This window comes from Centroberyx affinis, unplaced genomic scaffold (assembly GCF_046629955.1).
Source record: "Centroberyx affinis isolate AG114_WGS23_722 - 3 ecotype Tasmania unplaced genomic scaffold, CSIRO-AGI_Caff_v1 ptg000646l_1, whole genome shotgun sequence".
Taxonomy (NCBI): Eukaryota; Metazoa; Chordata; class Actinopteri; order Beryciformes; family Berycidae; genus Centroberyx; species Centroberyx affinis.
Window position 1 is genome coordinate 330255 of NW_027279272.1, and position 17716 is coordinate 347970.

Here is a 17716-nt window from a genome sequence, read left to right on the forward strand (position 1 = left end):
TCTATAGAATCTGTCAATTCAATTCAACGTTTCTACGGCTTTTAAAGGACAAGCCTGACGCATGATGTCTGTTAGACCTACTAGACTCTGTGTCGACATTCCCGATGGATAACATTATATTTCATAGTGTGTTTGAGTTTTAGAAAAGTGAAAATTTGGTGACCTGACACTTGCACTTAAACATCCTCTCCAACAAGACCAGCATCAGAAAGACTCGCCGTGCTGCCCATCTGCTTCACACATGGCCGCGGCCCAAGCGTCCAGCCTGCAACATTCACGGCTTCATAACGCAAATGTGGACTATCAAATCAAAGTGCATGCTGCTGCTACTGTATGACGATACTGTCATTATACTGTTATAAACTGCTGCAGGAACAGGCGAGGTCTTGACGTGAGATTTTGGCCCAGATCAATCAATCCTACTGCACGTAAAAAGCTTGCAAGCCTCTCGATGGGGTGTGCAGAATAAATCTCATGCAATGAATTTGACCTTCCACCCCGTCACAGCTCACTGTTGAGACTTTTCTCCAACAAGAAAAATACAGGCTTGATGATATGAAATGAGTGTTATCTAGGCTACTCTGAAATGTTAAAGTAGTTGGGGCAAATATAGCCTCGTTTTGGGCCGGATGTATTTTCAATTAGCCTACTGGATCCAAGTCTTAAACTGTTGAACTCAGATACCTTGAGTTAATCTGAGCAATAAATCCAAACCCATATCAAAATTATTTTAAGTGTCACAGATTAAATCTTTTTCACGTGTGGCCCAACTTCGGTTCAAGAAATCATGCTACAAACCACTCAATTTAACCCCTTTGTTTCAATGCTTTGAATAAATTATCTTAATAGCCAAACAGGTGACCAATACTCTAAGTGTAATATGTTACAAGAGATTCAACATGTTACAATTATGTTATTTACTTTGAATGAACAGTCACGTGATCTTGGGTTTTTGATAGAATAAAGTTTCTAAAGCCAATGACGTCTATCATTACAACTGAATACAATGTTGTCGGTCTGATTCTGTCTAAAGTGATTGTACAACTCCCCCTTGTGGACATAAACAAGTACTCATCATTTCTCCAAATCACACTGAAGAAAAAAGACAAACCGAGCTGAAATGTTAATGCTGTTTGAGTTTATTTGTCTGAAGCAGTTCACATGGCAATGTGTTCATTCGGTGATGGTTGTGACATTAAGGAACTGCAACGGATAGGTTATTTGATCAATACTGCTTGGCACAGAAAAGAAAATCATAACATCCAACAAAGGTAAGTTGTTTGTTTTTTTACATTTGTAAATGACAAAAAAAGAAAAACTCCAGTAAGAAAATATTCTGTAATAAAAAAAGAAATAGCTTTAACTCCCTCCCCAGTAAACAGTATTTTTTTTTTAGACATATATCCAACTAAGGATTATAAAAAGGTATAAATAAAAGCATAAGACTTCGATCTAAAAATTTCCAGTCATACCATCAATCGTACATCTTTTGGCCTGCACACTACAATCTAAACACTACCAAACCAGCATACAATCTTAAAGGCTGATGTGTCAATATTGCTAAACTTCTCTTAAACTAAAGCTAGAGTAAAAAAAAGTTTAAGGCAACAGCATAAGAACATCTCCCATTAGACCCTAACATAACACAAACAGCATCTAGGTAAAAATAAATTAAACCCCTGAAAACTATGGATAATCAAAGCAAGAATGTTTTAAAGATATACAGTCTTAGCAGACAAAGAGGCCTGCATAGTACAGAGACAACATAGAAGGCAAAAGGAGATGATAAATCTACTATAAATCTATTGGCTTAGTGGCAGACAACAGCCGTCCTTGGTTGAGAGGGTTTCTAGGGGAACCTCTGTAATGGTGCACATCCTTCTCTGCTACCTGCTGCACTAGAGACTTCTGAGCTTCTGCTGGATCAATCTTACTGGCAGGGACAGAGGAGTCTACTTTGGCCTTGGGTTGGACCTTGTTGGTCACATCACCCAGAGCCTTGGGTTTACGGGCTAGGGTGCTTGGCTTTTTGGGTGGGACTGGAGGCGGTTTCTTTATGGCACGGATGTTGGTATGTGACGGTCCCACTGATGCTTCTCCCTGGTAAGGCTGGAGCTGTGGGTGAGTGTAAAGGCCACTCTCCAGGCTTGTGGCCTTCACCACAGGGCCACTCTGGCTGGTGGGGAGAGGCTCCACGTTTCTAGTGGGCCTCCTGCTCTCTCCCAGAAGAGAGTTGATCCTGCGGACAGACTGACGCACAGGGGTGCGCTGGAACTTGAGGGGTGACCTGACTTGTTGGGCCTTGGAGGCTTTGGGAGAATACAGGGTGAGCTTGTTGAAGTGTTGAATGTGGTCTGCCACCCTACGCTTTTGGGTTTCCAGACTCTCTGGTGAGATGGGCTGTTGGTTTTGGACTTTGGTACCAATCTCTGGGGACAATGCAACTTTTTCATATACCATACTGATCTTAGTAGCAACTCTAGGCGTGATGAGCTCATCGCAGAGGTCAAGGTCTGACCTGTACGGAGTGGACTGCAGCCCGGAGGAGACACCCAGTTTGAAGTGAGCAGGACTCTGGATGTCCAGAGCATCAATCAACCTGCTGCAATTCACCTGCTCAGCGTCTGTCTCAGTTTGACCAACCACAGAGCTATTATGGCTCCTGACAGCGCCAGCACAAAGAAAGCCATCATCAGCCTTTACTGCTGGACTATAATATACACCGGTTTCAAACAGCGCACTGTCGATATGCAAAGGAGACAAAGAGGTCATTTCGATCTGGCCAAAAGTTATGTTTTGGTCAACAGCCAGCTGCCTCTGTTGGGTTGGGAAGCTGGAGGTCTCCATGTCTACAGACAGATTTTTGATTATAGGAGTCTCTGGTGGAGGCATCAGGATGCTCTCAGTAGGTTTTGTCAGGTTCTCTCCTGTAGAGCTGCTGTGGTCCTGTACAACAGCCTGGAGGTCACTGACCGATTCTGTGAAGGCCTTCTTAATTTTCAGCAGGGTGGGACCGGTTTGGCTCTGGGCTTCAGTGAGGGAAGCCTCACTCTCCAGGCTCTCAGCACTGGAGGCACAACACAGCTTCTTGGGAAGGCTGGCTCCTGTTGGGGGCTTGGATATAACGATGGCAGGCTCAGACATGTAGTTGTTCTTAAGGCACATGTTCATGGGGGTATCTGTGAAAGACCCACCGCTGAAAGCCTGGGCTCCTTCAGGGGTCTCCCCACTCCACGAGGTCCGGTGGGCACTTGAGTCACATTGGGGGGTCAGCAAGTTGTCTTCAGACTTACTAATGTACTTAGAGCCTATAAAAGGTAGGTGGGATATTAGCATTAGCATATTATCTGTTGCATTAGGTTGAACTTACAAATATTCTCAATTTCTAGGAAACAGCTGATTGGATTTGTTGGATGGATACTCACTCTTGGACTCACTTTTGTTACGCAGAACAGACGGGCTGAACTCTGTGTCTTTGGTGAAGCGAAAACTGGTGGTGCTCTCCTGAGTGGCAAGTCGCCAGCCAATGGACTCAGACCCCTTTATCACCAGAAATGGAATGAGAAATGAAAGATGAAGGAATCTACTTAGACCGCAAGGAGGATTAAGCTTTAGAGAAGTATTATTTTGTTAAAAAGGTCCCAACAGATGTTAACCAAAATGTAACGTTAAATATGTTAATTTAGTTACTTTTGTGGTTAGTTCTTCAGAGGATGATAAAATTCACTCAGAAGAAACAAGATAATGGATTTTGTTGGTCAACATAATTTTATTAAGTCAAAAATATACATATAAGACATTAGAAAATGAGCTCTATAATAAACATTTAACAACTCACCCAATGTAAATACCCAAACCAGGTTACACCTTTTAGTAAAATATATATATAGCATTCTTTCTTCTGACTGTTGAACATGGTAAATCATTGAAAATTGGGTTTGAGATCAAACATGCTATGGCTTTGTAACTTACAAGTATGAACATTTCAAAATATCTTCTTAAGTTATTTAGTTATTTTGTACGATTACAAATGTAAAGCTGTTCAAAAAAGAATGCAGATCCATCTTAAAACCATGCATGCATTATTTTGAACATGTTACCTAAGAGAAATGTGAACCACAGAATATTACACCATAATGAAAGTGCTACTGTGCAACAACTTACCCTAAAATTACACCACACATGCAAAGAGATTATTTTTTGATTAATACAATTAAGTACATAAAATGCCCAATTGGCAGTGATTGTTATTTATCTGTGAGCCAGATAATTGGATTTTGAAGTCTTTCAGGCAACCACACTTACAGCATCTTTACTGCTCTTCCCCAGGCTAAAGCGCAAGCGCAGAGATTTGCGTGGTGCTTCTTTTTTGCCGGCTTTAGGAGAAAAGCAACCAGCCTTTCCAGATTCAACTCTGAAAAGCACATGAATTGAAACACACTTAATATACAATAATCTCATGTAATATAAAACTAAGAATACACATATAGCTTTGACGGTGCGTATGCTGGGTGCATACCTGTTGACCGCATGCCTGTTGCTCAGTCGTCGGCTCTTCCTCCTTGCAGAGGTAGTTGATTGCCTACTAGACCTCCCTGCTGAGGACAAGGCATTGTGGGAAGAGTCCAAGACTTCTGATGCACTGTATACTACAACATAAATAGAGGGAAAAGTTTAAGCTCAAGCTTTCAAAATAGCATAATACTGTAAGCCAATTTGATCAAACAATCATCAATACCTGATCCGGGAGTGGAGGTTCCGCTGAACAAAGTATTGGGAAGTAAGTCTATACCAAGGTTCTTTTTGATGGATCTACGTTTCTTGTTTGAGAATCCAAAACTCTGACCAGATTCCAAAGGAAGTTTTCGCTTGGAGCTTGGCGTTGCAATCACAGGAGTGGCAGAAGCAAAGACTGGCAAAATCATAAAAGGATTAATGTAGTAAAAATCTATAGGATTTGCACAATTATTTTGAAAATATCCCAAAACTCATTCTGAACCAAGCCACTGTGTAGAATGAGCAGATCTTGACTAAAGCTTGCGGAAGACCATTAGCGCAAATGACAGGCAGGCGAAGAAAAGAAAGGCCAATTCAGACAGGCATTATTTCACATCAACCAAATCACACTTATCATTCACTATCAAGGCAGCTGTGAATCCATTTCAGTACAAGCGCAATAGAATATTAAATCTGAGGTGAAATAAAGAGTTTGATTTCTGAATGGAGAACAAGAAGTTCAGTTCTTGATGTGCAAAGTAGATTAGCTGGATTACTGTTATCATGCTACATGACAGGCAACGCAATCCGACCTCAATACCTACCAAGACTGTCTGTCTGGGTGGCTTTTGTGGGTGTTCTATTAGTTTTTAACTTATTCAGAGCGCCATTGACCATATCTGAAATGCGAGACAAACCAAACCATATACAGTATCCACTGACTGAAGCTGCTTCAAAATAACCACATGATGTATTTAAAGCTACAATACACAACTTTTTGATGATCAGGGATTGTTGATGATCAGCACAGCGAAGTTGTAGCTAAGGATGCAACGGTTTGAGATGTTGACGGTACGAATATAGTGTGAAAAATCACGGTTTCATGGTTTTACTATTATTATGCAGTAATTTATTTTTACAACACCACCTACAGGGAAAATTAAATGCACATTTTGTAATGTGCATTTGTATGCGTCATTGTGTTTTTCACAACACTGCAATACTGCAATACCCGTTGGCTTACATTACACTGAAAGCCCAACTCACCCTTACTTTGTTGCCTACAAGGGACATTTTCATATTTAATACCTTACCAGCTTTCATTAGACCAGACCCGTTCGAACACAGGTGAACATTGTCATTGCTTTTTATCTATTGTGGATTCTGTGGTTGTTTTCTGCTTCTTCAACGGCTGTTCTGGGTTTTATGGATGCCAGTTAGCTCAGCCTCAGGCTAGATGCCATTTCAAGGTAAACAGCTCATCAAGATGAGTGACAAGTGTTGGGGGTGGAAACTTGACCAACTGAGGGGAGGAGGGTGGGACTAACAACACACTTCCTATCTCAAGGCAAAAAGTTGCATATTGTAGCTTTAATAGAAAAAATAAATCTCCAATGATGTAAATAAGTAGTCTTACCTCCTAAGCTGCACCTGCGTCTCCTCTTCATCCCTGAGTTTGTGTCCAGCTCCTCAAGTTCATCAAGAGTAGGAGAGAGAATACCAGCCTCACAGCCCATCATGGCTGGAACCTTCTCCATGAGGAACTGCGGTAACACACCTGTCACATACAGACACAGCCCAAGACTTAGTGCTATGAAGCTTCAGTTTAGACACTCAGATGGCCTGTCAGTAAGGGGTCTTGAGTCATACCAAAGTTGTTGGAGTTCTCTATGAAGCAGTGGACCACTGCTGCCTGTAGCCTGAGCCGTTTCTCTGTGCTGGCGTTCATCTTTTCCGTACCATCACCAGAGTGGAGGAGGTTGGGAGCCAAGATCACAGATAAGTTACTGCTGTCCATCTTATTCTCTGCACTCCTGGGATAGGCAGGGAAAAAAGAAAAACATAAGTATGAAGTAGGGCTGAACAATTAATCAAAATTTTATCGAAATCGCAATATGGCCTACTGCAATTTTCAAATCGCAGGAGGCGCAATATTTGTTAAAAGGCGAAATGTTTGTCAAAATACCATTTTAAATTAAATATTGTCATGCTGCAGAGATGTCCTGGCCTACACATCATATTCTACAGACTTAAGAAAACATCTTTATTTGGTACAGATCCCCGCAAAAATCACACCATAATCATTTTAATATGTTTTTCAATGTCATTCCCTTTAATATCGCTAATCATATCGCAATTGCAATATCAATCAAAATAATCGCAATTACATATTTTTTCAAAATCGTTCAGCCCTAGTATGAAGTTACAAAAAAACAGTAAAAAGACCAACTCAAAATGAGCCTATGCCATAATAATTTTGATGGATGTTTGTAAATAATTCATAGACAAACAATGTAAAATTCCATCGATGAATTAGTCCAACTGAAAATACCTCTGAGAGACATTGTGGAGGAAGTCGAAAAAGTGACGCAGGATACTGAAATTTCTGTCAGGCAGTATACAAGACAGCAGCATGGTGGCAGAAGTCCTCGCCTCCTCAGTGGGGAGCTGCTGGGCCTTGAGGAAGGCCTCCTGCAGCTCTGTGGGTAGCACCGGCTCTGGCAGCTCCCTGAAGAACTGCTTCACCAGACCAGCAACATCACAGGGAAGTGCGGTGGGCAGGCACTCCTCGCCCGCATCCAATTTAGCCTAGGCAGACAAAACAAGGCTCAACTGTGTTAGACCTTTCCCAGGGTCAAGGTCCCTCACTGAAAGTAAGGTCAACATAAGCTATCACTCACCCGGAGTGCTTTCAGGCGAACAATGGAGCCCGACTTTCTGAACAGGCCCTCTGTGTCCACATGCGCCAGCAGTTTCATACATGCTTCAACCAGAAAGCTGAGAAGACAGAGATGTCATGAGCATAAAATGTATAAAACCGGAAAAAAAAACTTACAAAACTCTGGAAAAAACAACTTCCTCCACTTGCCTTGGTACACTCCCACGTTCCATATTATAGTGCGGCAAGTTCTCCAGCGGTATCCCAAAAACCTTCGCCTGGGGGAAGAAAAAAAATGTAATATAAATTCTACTCCATGTTAGATTTCAAATGAGAAGGCTATAAATTGCTGAACTAGCCCAATCATCTATTTGGCACCCTAATAACCTGTCAATGGCATCACATGCCTCACTTAAACATTAATGTCAGACCTTTAGAGGCATTCAAGCCCAAACATGTGATCTTTTCGGTCGGTATTGAGCAAAATACATAAGAGTTCCCCGTGACAGACAGGCATTCCACTGCCAGACGCTGCGAGATCCAGACTTATGCTTCTCTTGATCAAACAGATCTGAGTGACTGCCAAACATTCCTATGTGTTTCAGAGAGCCATGATGAGAGCTACAATAGCAAAAGCATGTTGGTTCAAAATGTTGTCTAGTGTTCTCCCAGAGTAGCAGAATTACTTCATTTCAGTTCACTTTGATTCATCCAACTTGTTGGAGCTGCAAGGTTGTCACAGTTTTTCCTCTACATATTAGGGCATTACACCTGAAAATGGGGAAGTTCAATGTGCATTTGAAAAGCAACAGGCTGTCTTGAAACAAACCTTGTGACTCTTGTGAGCTAATTACCAGTAACGTACGCTAGGTGCAACAGGACTTCAATTGTTCCTTTCTGAACTGTGACTGCCATTAAATTCAATTACGCATATCTCTAAGAGGTTAAATTCTGTTGCTGAAAATTATGTGTCTCTATTGCCCAAATTGTCTTACACCATTACAGCCATAAATCTCAAGGGAACACACTGTCCTGTTTTATGGTTATTGGACTTTGCATTCTATTGCTGGTAAAAGAAAAATGTACGCAGGTGTAAATAATCGCAGCGAAGTTGCCTACAAAGTAGCATCTACAATGAGTGATTATGGGTAACAATGACATGCAAACAAATGGGTCTCGATAAGGGGGGTGGACATGCTTTCAACAATATGTAAATTAGATCCAACAGTCATAACAATAGGAAAGTCTGTTCAGGGCTGATACTCTTAATTTGTTGATTCGTGACATACAATAACAAACTGTCAGAAAGTTTTCCAGTCACTGAAAATAAAATGGTTATGTGTAGGCTACTAGATATAGTGTTAAATGATATTCTTCAAACTTACCGAGTGGCTAGCTGTTATCTTGCAGCTGACTGCTTTGTTTTTGTTCCAGTTCTTTGTCTTTATCCCATACGCTGTGCGTAGGTGTTGTACAGCCACTAAACGCATCACGTTTCTCTCCATGACCTTCATTTTTTCACTTCACACAAGTCACCTTTACTTTTCAAATGAACTTTGCAAGACAATTCGTCCAAGTCATCCACGCTCTTCTGTCAGGACCAAAACAACCGACACTTCCCCGTTGGCAATCTGTAACTTTCCTGTCCTGACCCGAGTCTGTCTATCACTTCCTGCTGCCTTTTAACATTAATTCATCCTCACTCTTATTAGCTGCACACAAAACGCTTGGTCAAGACTCCAGTTTGCTGACTTAAACCTAACTGTGAAAACAACTACTAACTACCCAGTCCCAAGAAGATGTTGACGACTTGCCTAACGTTACATGTCGAGCGCATTTATATGACGGGCTGCAATGCAGTTAGCTAGCTAGCAGGTTACGTAAGCTAACAAGCTTCGCACAAAAAACAAAGCCGCGTATGGCTGTCATACAACCTAAACTACAATGTATGTCGAATCAACCATTGAACTGTTTAATTTCTACTGCTTTACTCGATCCCAATCGCTCGAAAATCGTTAAGTTAGCTGGCTAACTGCATTGTGCGCTGGCTCGTCAAATCGGTTCCGAGGCTGTTTCCGCAGATCATTCAAACGGCAGCGCTCCCTACGTTCTGCGCTGTGATTGGCCAGGAACGGTTCGAATATCCTTCACTACGAAGTATGTTTCGCTGCCAATGGTAGCTTGACTGGGCGGGGCTTTCCCCTTTGGCCCAATGTTTGAATGGACGATTCCTGTCAACCGGTTGACGCTGTAATACAAAACCTGCATCCCTTCAAAATGGAAAATGCACTGGAAAATTCACACAACTGTACTCAAAACCTCCTTGAGTGTACTGTACTGTGTCTTATGTTAGTTGGTTAGGTATGTTAATGACTTTTTATATTCAGGCTCAAACTAAACACATGTTTACAGCAGTCCTCACTAGAGCTACAATGTAACATTTATACATTTTGTCATTTTGTCATCATACCTCCCTTATTTGCCTATCCTAATGCAGTGGTTCTCAACGTGGGTTCCAGGGACCACCAGCGGTCCTTGAGGGGGTTCCAGGGGGTCCCCTGCAAATTGATGAATTGTTGAACTTCAGCATTATTTCATTTACAAGAAGTTAACACAATTAGAGAATGTAGGTGGCTGTTCTGATCATAGTTTCTCTGTTATCTCTCTACCTACAATACAGACAGTCATGGAATTCTGGACAAAATTATATCTAACAATAAAAATATTCTCAGATTTGGGTCAGAGAGACAAAATCTCATCAAATGGGGGTCTGTGGCTCTGATATGGACTAAATTAGGGTCCTTGATATGAAAAAGGTTGAGAATCATTGTCCTAATGGATAGGCAAATAAGGGAGGTTTTAATATTGGGGATGTAGCAGGCAAACAATCTCTCTCTGACCCTGTTTTTGTGCATAGCATTTTCTCTTCAGGTCATATCTGAGTGTGTGTTTGTTTGAGTGGGCGTTCCACATATTGTCAGAAAGCCATATTACTGGTAATTAACAACAACAAACTATGTGCTTGTTTGAATTGGCAGTGAAAATGAAATCAAGGCCAATAGTAAAATCAGGGGAGTTTTTCTTCTTCTGTCACACCCTGGGACAGTTTAACCTAATTCAATTTTGCAATTATCACAGTAGAAACTGTTTCCCAAAACTCAGGGCAACATATTGAAGATATGATGAAGGCTCTCTGGGAAGCCTCTGTTTCTGCTATGGAAACGGAATTTCTGGACAAAATGATGTGAGAGTCCTCGCACACCACAGATACTAATGCTGTGAGCCTTCAGTGCTGAGCCAGTAGAAGTAATGTAATTTTTGATTCAGCTACCTCTGTCGGAGCAGTTTCACACACTCTTCTCCAGTAGTGAGCACAACACACAACCCAGGAGCTCACTGATAATATTCAGTACCTCACCATGAGGGAATGCAACCATCAAGTTTCCACAGTGCCATCAGGAAATAATGTGTCTGACAGTAATATTTAAGGATGATGGGAACGGGGAAGGCCTCCCATCTGATGTCCTTTATATGATGACAGAAGAACCAGTAAAATGTTTATTGCAGCAGGCTGCACTCTGGTTTACCACAGAGTCACAGCAATCAGACCACAACCAAACCACCAGCTGTGACTGTTTTAAACTGTACAGGATATTAACATGGTCATCAATGTCCCTGGTGTCTGTTGCATCAAGGGGCTCGTAAATGACATGATGGACATACTGTATACTGACCATCCATATCCTTGATAACTTGTTAGCAAGGTCAGAAGACCAATGTAAGGACATGGACACTTTGAAAGCTTTGATTGAAAACTCATTCACAGTGAAGGTTAGAAAAGTTGGCTCTAGATCTGGAAGGCACAGTTCAATGGTCATATCCTGTTGGCCGAGTCTTATAGAGCTTTTTACTGTTCCTGCTTCAGTTTCAGAGCAGCCATGCGGTCGTGCCACAACCTCTGTTTGTGCAGCTACTTTGTCAGTTTAGTGTTTCTAGGGCTGTTTACTCATATAGTTTCCACTACTCAGGCAACAAGATGCCAAATGGACAGTGACAACATGATCAAATATCAAAAGGATACTGTATACCGTATGTCCTGATGTACAGTATATCGTATGTTCTGATGAAGGTCAAGCTTTAATTTTGGAAAAAAAAAAGCTTCAATAAAGTGTGCTGAAGCTGTTTTCATATCATCCTTTTACAGTCATCTTCATCTTTAACATCTACAAGAATATAATCTGAGAAAACTTTAATAGAAATGTTTGCAGCAACCTGTGACTTTGATTTATTTTATATTGTGCTAAGTGAAAAGTGCTCTGAAATATTTTGTGAAGCTGCTAAAAGTAAATAAGCAGGTCACTACTGTCTTCAATCATTTTGATTCAACCACTAGGTGGAAGCAAATCACCATCACTGTTTCTGCACACTCTTGATAATCCCTATAAATACAGCCATGGACATGAAAACACGCAGGCAAAGATAGACTGACAGACAAACTCATGAATTTGGTATTGCTGTTAGTATCCTAGACCAAGAATTAGATATAGATATAGAAAGTTCTGTCAGTGGAGTAAACTTTTTACAAAAGGAAAGTTTTTGGGCAATGTAGATGGGCAACAATCCAAGGACCAAGCAACACAGAGTGCCCCAGGGTCTGAAATCTGTTCCTGGGAACAGGCTGTTCCTACTGAGCAACTTCTTGGGTACTGTTGTCCATCAGAGCCGCTCAAAAAAAAGTCCTGTGTAATTGCTGGTGGCACTATGTGGGCAGTATATTGTTTGTCTTATTTGCCAACCCCTATTTCTCATCCTTGCCTCCTGAAGACAATAGATAGATAGATAGATAGATGGGGAAGGGAAATTACAGTGTTACAGCAGCAATTAATATAAATGACGAAAAACACACACAATGAGGTACTGTAGGTAAAAAGTCAGAACACGGAATTACAAAATATATGTAAATATACACAAAAACTACACTACAACTACTATAAACTATACAACTACAACTACTATATACTATACAACTACTATACTACACTACACTACAACTACTATACTAGATAAAAATAAATAGAATAAAAAGTAGAATTTTAACTGGCAAGATATTGCTATTAATGTGCAAAATTAAATGTAAAAAGTGCATTGTGCATTGCCACTCAGAGGAGGAGTCTCCTCTCCCAGCACAGAGGGGAGTCATTGTAGGTGGCTATTCCGGTGGGCAGGAATGACCTCCTGTAACGGTCCTTATTGTAGTGGAGCTGAAGGAGCCTCTGACTGAAGACACTCTGTTGTCTGACCAGTAGGTTGTGTAGGGGGTGTGTAGTGTTGTCCATTATGCTGAGCAGCTTGTGCATCATCCTTCTCTCCACAACCAACTCTAGGGGCTCCAGAGCAGTCCCCAGCACAGAGCCAGCCCTCTTTACCAGTTTGTTCAGTTTCTTAGAGTCGCCAGCTCTGACGCTGCTGCCCCAACAGATGGCTGCAAAGAAAATTGCACTTGCCACAACAGACTGGTAGAAGATATGCAACATCTTGGCATTGGCCATCATTGGCCATGTATCGCTCCCTTGTGACCAGCCTGAATCCATGTCTGTGAGCCATTCTCATGTGTCAAGAAGAGGAGTAATAGGTTTGAGTGATCCTGGGTTCCAGGGCAAGAAAATACATTTGTTGTTTGGTTGAACATATTTAAGACCCTTGATCTATCGTAAGCAACGGAGATGCTTTCAGACCCCTCAGATTTATCTTGCGACTCCCTGGGTGGTCCTGACCTCCCAGGTTGAGAACCATTGTCTTATAACGATAAAAATACGTCTCATAGACAGCCGTAAGGGCAGTTCATAGGTTTACTTCTGCTTCTGCCATTTTGTTCCTGTGCTTACTGTTGGTCTCTGCCAAGACGCTCTCTGCTACAATTTTTTGTAGTTTCTGGCAAATTTACAAGCAGCTGTTTAGCAGATTATGGGTAGGTGCTTTTATTGTTGGTTGTTATTTTCCAGCTATGGCTCAAATACATGCTAGTAATACAGTGGTTAGAGAGGCCACCTCGCCCTACTCCTGCTGTATTATATGTTATTGCATGTAGGATGTTGCTTGTTTTCTATTTAACAGTCATAAAAAATGATTACAGGTGATGCTGTTACAAGGGCTTATCTTTATTACAATAGAACAGATATATACAGTAGACAACAACGTACAAATGTATGGATGAAAGGAGGTTGGTTGTGTGTTTAGAAGCACTTCCTGTGGACAATGGAGGGGCCTGCCTCATCGTACTCCTGCTTACTGATCCACATCTGCTGGAAGGTGGACAGGGAAGCAAGGATGGAGCCACCGATCCAGACGGAGTACTTCCTCTCAGGAGGAGCAATGATCTAGATAAGGAACAAAGGGCATATAATTGAGTGTTCTGTCACTATATCATTCAGCTTTTGAATAAATTGATGAATTAATGCCTTTGCAGTTCTCTCACCTTGATCTTCATGGTGCTGGGGGCCAGGGCTGTAATCTCCTTCTGCATACGGTCAGCAATACCAGGGTACATGGTGGTGCCTCCAGACAGCACATTGTTGGCATACAGGTCCTTACGGATATCAATGTCACACTTCATGATGCTGTTGTAGGCGGTCTCATGGATACCAGCAGACTCCATACCTGATAGGCGATAGGCACAAAAGATGAGTTTTGCAACACAGACAAAATATGTCTTGCATCCATCAAGAAGCGGAGGGCAACCAATCCAATGAACATGACTCACCAATGAAGGAAGGCTGGAAGAGGGTCTCTGGGCAGCGGAAACGCTCATTACCAATGGTGATGACCTGACCGTCGGGCAGCTCGTAGCTCTTCTCCAGGGAGGAGGAGGAGGCGGCGGTGGCCATCTCATTCTCAAAGTCAAGAGCCACATAGCACAGCTTCTCCTTGATGTCGCGCACAATCTCACGCTCAGCTAAGGAGTACAAGTTCAAGTAATGAGAAACAACATGTAGACAACTGCAGACCTCTCATATAAAAATGAAAATAATGAAGCGTGACGGCATCGAGCAGAGCTCTTCTGAACATACCAGTGGTGACAAAGGAGTAGCCGCGCTCAGTCAGGATCTTCATCAGGTAGTCAGTCAGGTCGCGACCGGCCAGATCCAGACGCATGATGGCGTGGGGCAGAGCGTAACCCTCATAGATGGGGACGTTGTGGGTCACACCATCACCAGAGTCCAGCACAATACCTACAGCAGGCAGATAAGGCCCGTAGTTAGTCAGACATGCATGCCTGTGAGGGTGAGGATTGGCAGCTATACAATGCTGCTGACATCACTAGACACACAGCCTGCCAGGGTGGAATTAACGGCCGTAAAATCAGCCGTTGACAGAGTGATTCAGATGATAGACACCCTCAGAGTGTACATGTTCAACACCTGCCTTGGCACTACAAGTTTATAAATAAGCATAGGAGCTGTACAATTTTAGTAGGTCTTAAATTGGGTACTTTTGGCAAAGCTGAAGAGGATTGTGAAGCGGTAGTGTACTGACCGGTGGTACGGCCAGAAGCGTACAGGGACAGCACAGCCTGGATGGCCACATACATGGCAGGAACGTTGAAGGTCTCGAACATGATCTGCAAGACAGAATAATGAATGTTTGTCTCTCATCCCGAGAACAAATTTGAGATAAAACTGCTGGAGGATGATATGAAGCAGTGACTGTGAAGTACCTGGGTCATCTTCTCCCTGTTGGCCTTGGGGTTCAGGGGAGCCTCAGTGAGCAGGGTGGGGTGCTCCTCAGGGGCCACGCGCAGCTCATTGTAGAAGGTGTGGTGCCAGATCTGACCGAGGGGGAAATAACAGCTCATATCAGGAAAGGATCATCCCTTGACAACCAGGTTTCCTAAATAAAGGGTCTAATCTAATAAGAAGCATCCTCTCTGATGGTGGCCAGGCAGTGGATCTGTCCAGGATGTGGAAGCTCAGCTGCCAAGAATGTTGTAAATGAGTATCCACTGTCAACACACACCTTCTCCATATCGTCCCAGTTGGTGATGATGCCATGCTCGATGGGGTACTTGAGGGTCAGGATACCCCTTTTGCTCTGGGCTTCATCACCTACGTAGCTGTCCTTCTGACCCATACCAACCATCACACCCTGAGGAAGGCAAGAGAGGCGAAACGTCAGAAGAACATTTGAAGACATAGGAAGACGCTACTCTTCGTTTTTCTCACTCATGACTTGACTCATCGACAATGAGTATTTAGGAGATAGTGTTTAACCAGACTTGTAAGTCTCGATACTGCTTGTGATTTCCCTCTCACTTGAGCGTACCTGGTGGCGGGGCCTTCCAACGATGGAAGGGAAGACAGCACGGGGAGCGTCATCTCCGGCAAATCCAGCCTTGACCAAGCCAGAGCCGTTGTCGCACACGAGGGCGGTAGTCTCATCGTCGTCGCACATGATTAGGCTTTACTGGGATGGCCTAAAAGGAGCGGGCGGACAGACAAGGAGAGAATAGTTAGGCTGAGTGTTAGGAGCAGCTGTCTAAACTGCCGCTCTCATTGGATGCATAGCATGAAGGCCTACCCTAATTAAACAATCACAGACACGTTATCACTGGAGTGGTTTGATTGATGCTGTGATGAAGTGGCTAGACTGGCTATATCCAGGAAAGTGAGTGACATAATCAGTCATATGTCTATGATATGTATTAACTGTGATCTGCAATGCTTTTGAAGACCTGCCAGAGCTATCTCATAACTAGTCTGAAAGTATTATCACTTGCAGACACTAATGCAAGCCACTTGAATGGGTGCTATGTATAGAGTGCTAATTAGACATGCCTTTGGATGTTATTTTGGTCCTAACCTTGTTGTACAACTACTGATACTATATCTCCACAGCCTTGATTGTTCCTGGGACATCTCAGGGCTGCTGAGGTAGCACCAAAAAGGGGCATAACAGAGAGACCTGTGATCTATTTTAAGTTCGGCACCCCCACTGTACCTAACAGGGCGAAACAAGTGACACATGGATCTCCCGCAGAGCCCCTATCTGCAGCTATTTCAGGTCTGAGAGCTTGTCTCAGAGCCAGGCCAGTACCCATCTGTCAGCACACTGTGACACTTTTGTTTTACTACATGGCTCCATGCCTCAGCTGCCTAATAGTTTCATTCATTAGACCACAGGTAAATATGGCCAACTCTTTCTCACTATTTGTGCACTGTTCAAAGTAAATCCTCACATATGATATATTTGCACAATGCCCACACACTGACAGTCTTATCTAGCATTTCCCACAGAAAATATTCATACTATGACTTATACTGATCACAGGAAATCAATCTAATATTGACAATGTTAATCTCAATGTCCCATTGCAATCAATCCTGCACAAGCCCAGTTTTAACTCCATAAGTCTAGTTAGCAATTGATTACCACTTGAGAAAACTGTTAGGCAGTTGAAATGACATCATCCATTCATCTAATTCATCTCTGATCTAATCATCATCAGGTCAAAACTACAGCCAAAGAACTTTGTGGGAAAAAAAGATCACAATCCACATAAATTCCATAAAATCTAATCACACAAATGACATAGACTTCTCCAGCATTTCAGAGTAACAAGTTGTGAAATGTACTCACCAAGTTGCACTGGTAGACTGATGCTTCCACTGGGACAAAGCGTGAGGGTGAGAGGAGCCCTTAAATAAGACCCAGACCGGGCCTAGGGACCAGGGGCGGGGCTGAGGGTTCACACAAGTCCAAATAAGAGCTGCCAGCAAAAATCAACAAGCCAGAGGAAAATGTATCTCACATAGAGGGATGGAACTCCTCTACAATGGAGAGATGCTTCATTAAAAATCAGACAAGACTGACACACGTTAAATGAAATATCGGTAGAGGATAGACAGGTTTGAAGGTAATGTGATTTGGAGTATGACTCGTAGCTACTGACATGGAGGGGGAGGGTCTCATCAAATCTAAGTTTTGCCTCCATTCTGATCCCATGCTCATTTGTATTTATACACATTAATAAAATAAAACAAAATTAACACTAATACAAATTTATGAAAGCACTATCAAAAGAGTAATTTTTCAAAGATGCAAGTATATCTCATGAACATTCACATGAACTACTGTATATAACTTCATGCCTCAGTCGCATGCGTAATCATGTGTGTTAAAGTATGATCATTTCTTGAAATGATGAAATGATGATGACCATGAAATGATCATAGGCAAGAGAAGAGAGAATTCCCGCACACTGTCCTTTTACTTGCAATAAACTTTATTACTGATACAACGTTTCGGTCCTTAGACCTTCATCAGGTAAATGACCATGAAATTATA

General features: G+C 42.3%; 2 protein-coding genes across 6 annotated transcripts; both read right to left on the reverse strand.

Annotated features, from left to right (window-relative positions):
- Positions 1 to 1134: 1134 nt before the first annotated feature.
- On the reverse strand, positions 1135 to 9428 carry arhgap11a (Rho GTPase activating protein 11A). Of its 4 annotated transcripts, XM_071518959.1 has the most exons (13): positions 8761 to 9428; positions 7586 to 7653; positions 7398 to 7494; positions 7049 to 7305; positions 6367 to 6530; positions 6134 to 6274; positions 5322 to 5396; positions 4739 to 4912; positions 4520 to 4649; positions 4306 to 4414; positions 3426 to 3540; positions 2854 to 3308; positions 1135 to 2817 (listed from the first exon to the last, which is right to left on the reverse strand). In XM_071518959.1, exons 1-13 carry the CDS (start codon positions 8887 to 8889, stop codon positions 1795 to 1797), a joined length of 2937 nt encoding a protein of 978 aa, XP_071375060.1. In that variant the 5' UTR covers positions 8890 to 9428; the 3' UTR covers positions 1135 to 1794. The 4 variants fall into 4 exon arrangements, with proteins under 4 accessions (XP_071375060.1, XP_071375059.1, XP_071375058.1 ...); XM_071518958.1 differs by having other exon boundaries at positions 1135 to 3308; positions 3438 to 3540; XM_071518957.1 differs by having other exon boundaries at positions 1135 to 3308.
- A 4090-nt stretch (positions 9429 to 13518) lies between these two features.
- LOC139643712 (actin, alpha cardiac muscle) lies at positions 13519 to 17038 on the reverse strand. Of its 2 annotated transcripts, none has more exons than XM_071518944.1 (9): positions 17009 to 17038; positions 15695 to 15845; positions 15389 to 15517; positions 15090 to 15200; positions 14909 to 14993; positions 14443 to 14604; positions 14136 to 14327; positions 13851 to 14032; positions 13519 to 13752 (listed from the first exon to the last, which is right to left on the reverse strand). In XM_071518944.1, the coding sequence occupies exons 2-9, from the start codon at positions 15821 to 15823 to the stop codon at positions 13609 to 13611; spliced, it is 1134 nt and encodes a 377-aa protein (XP_071375045.1). In that variant the 5' UTR covers positions 15824 to 15845; positions 17009 to 17038; the 3' UTR covers positions 13519 to 13608. The 2 variants fall into 2 exon arrangements, with proteins under 2 accessions (XP_071375045.1, XP_071375047.1); XM_071518946.1 differs by lacking the exon at positions 17009 to 17038 and adding an exon at positions 16046 to 16057 and having other exon boundaries at positions 15695 to 15805.
- Between the last annotated feature and the right edge of the window lie 678 nt (positions 17039 to 17716).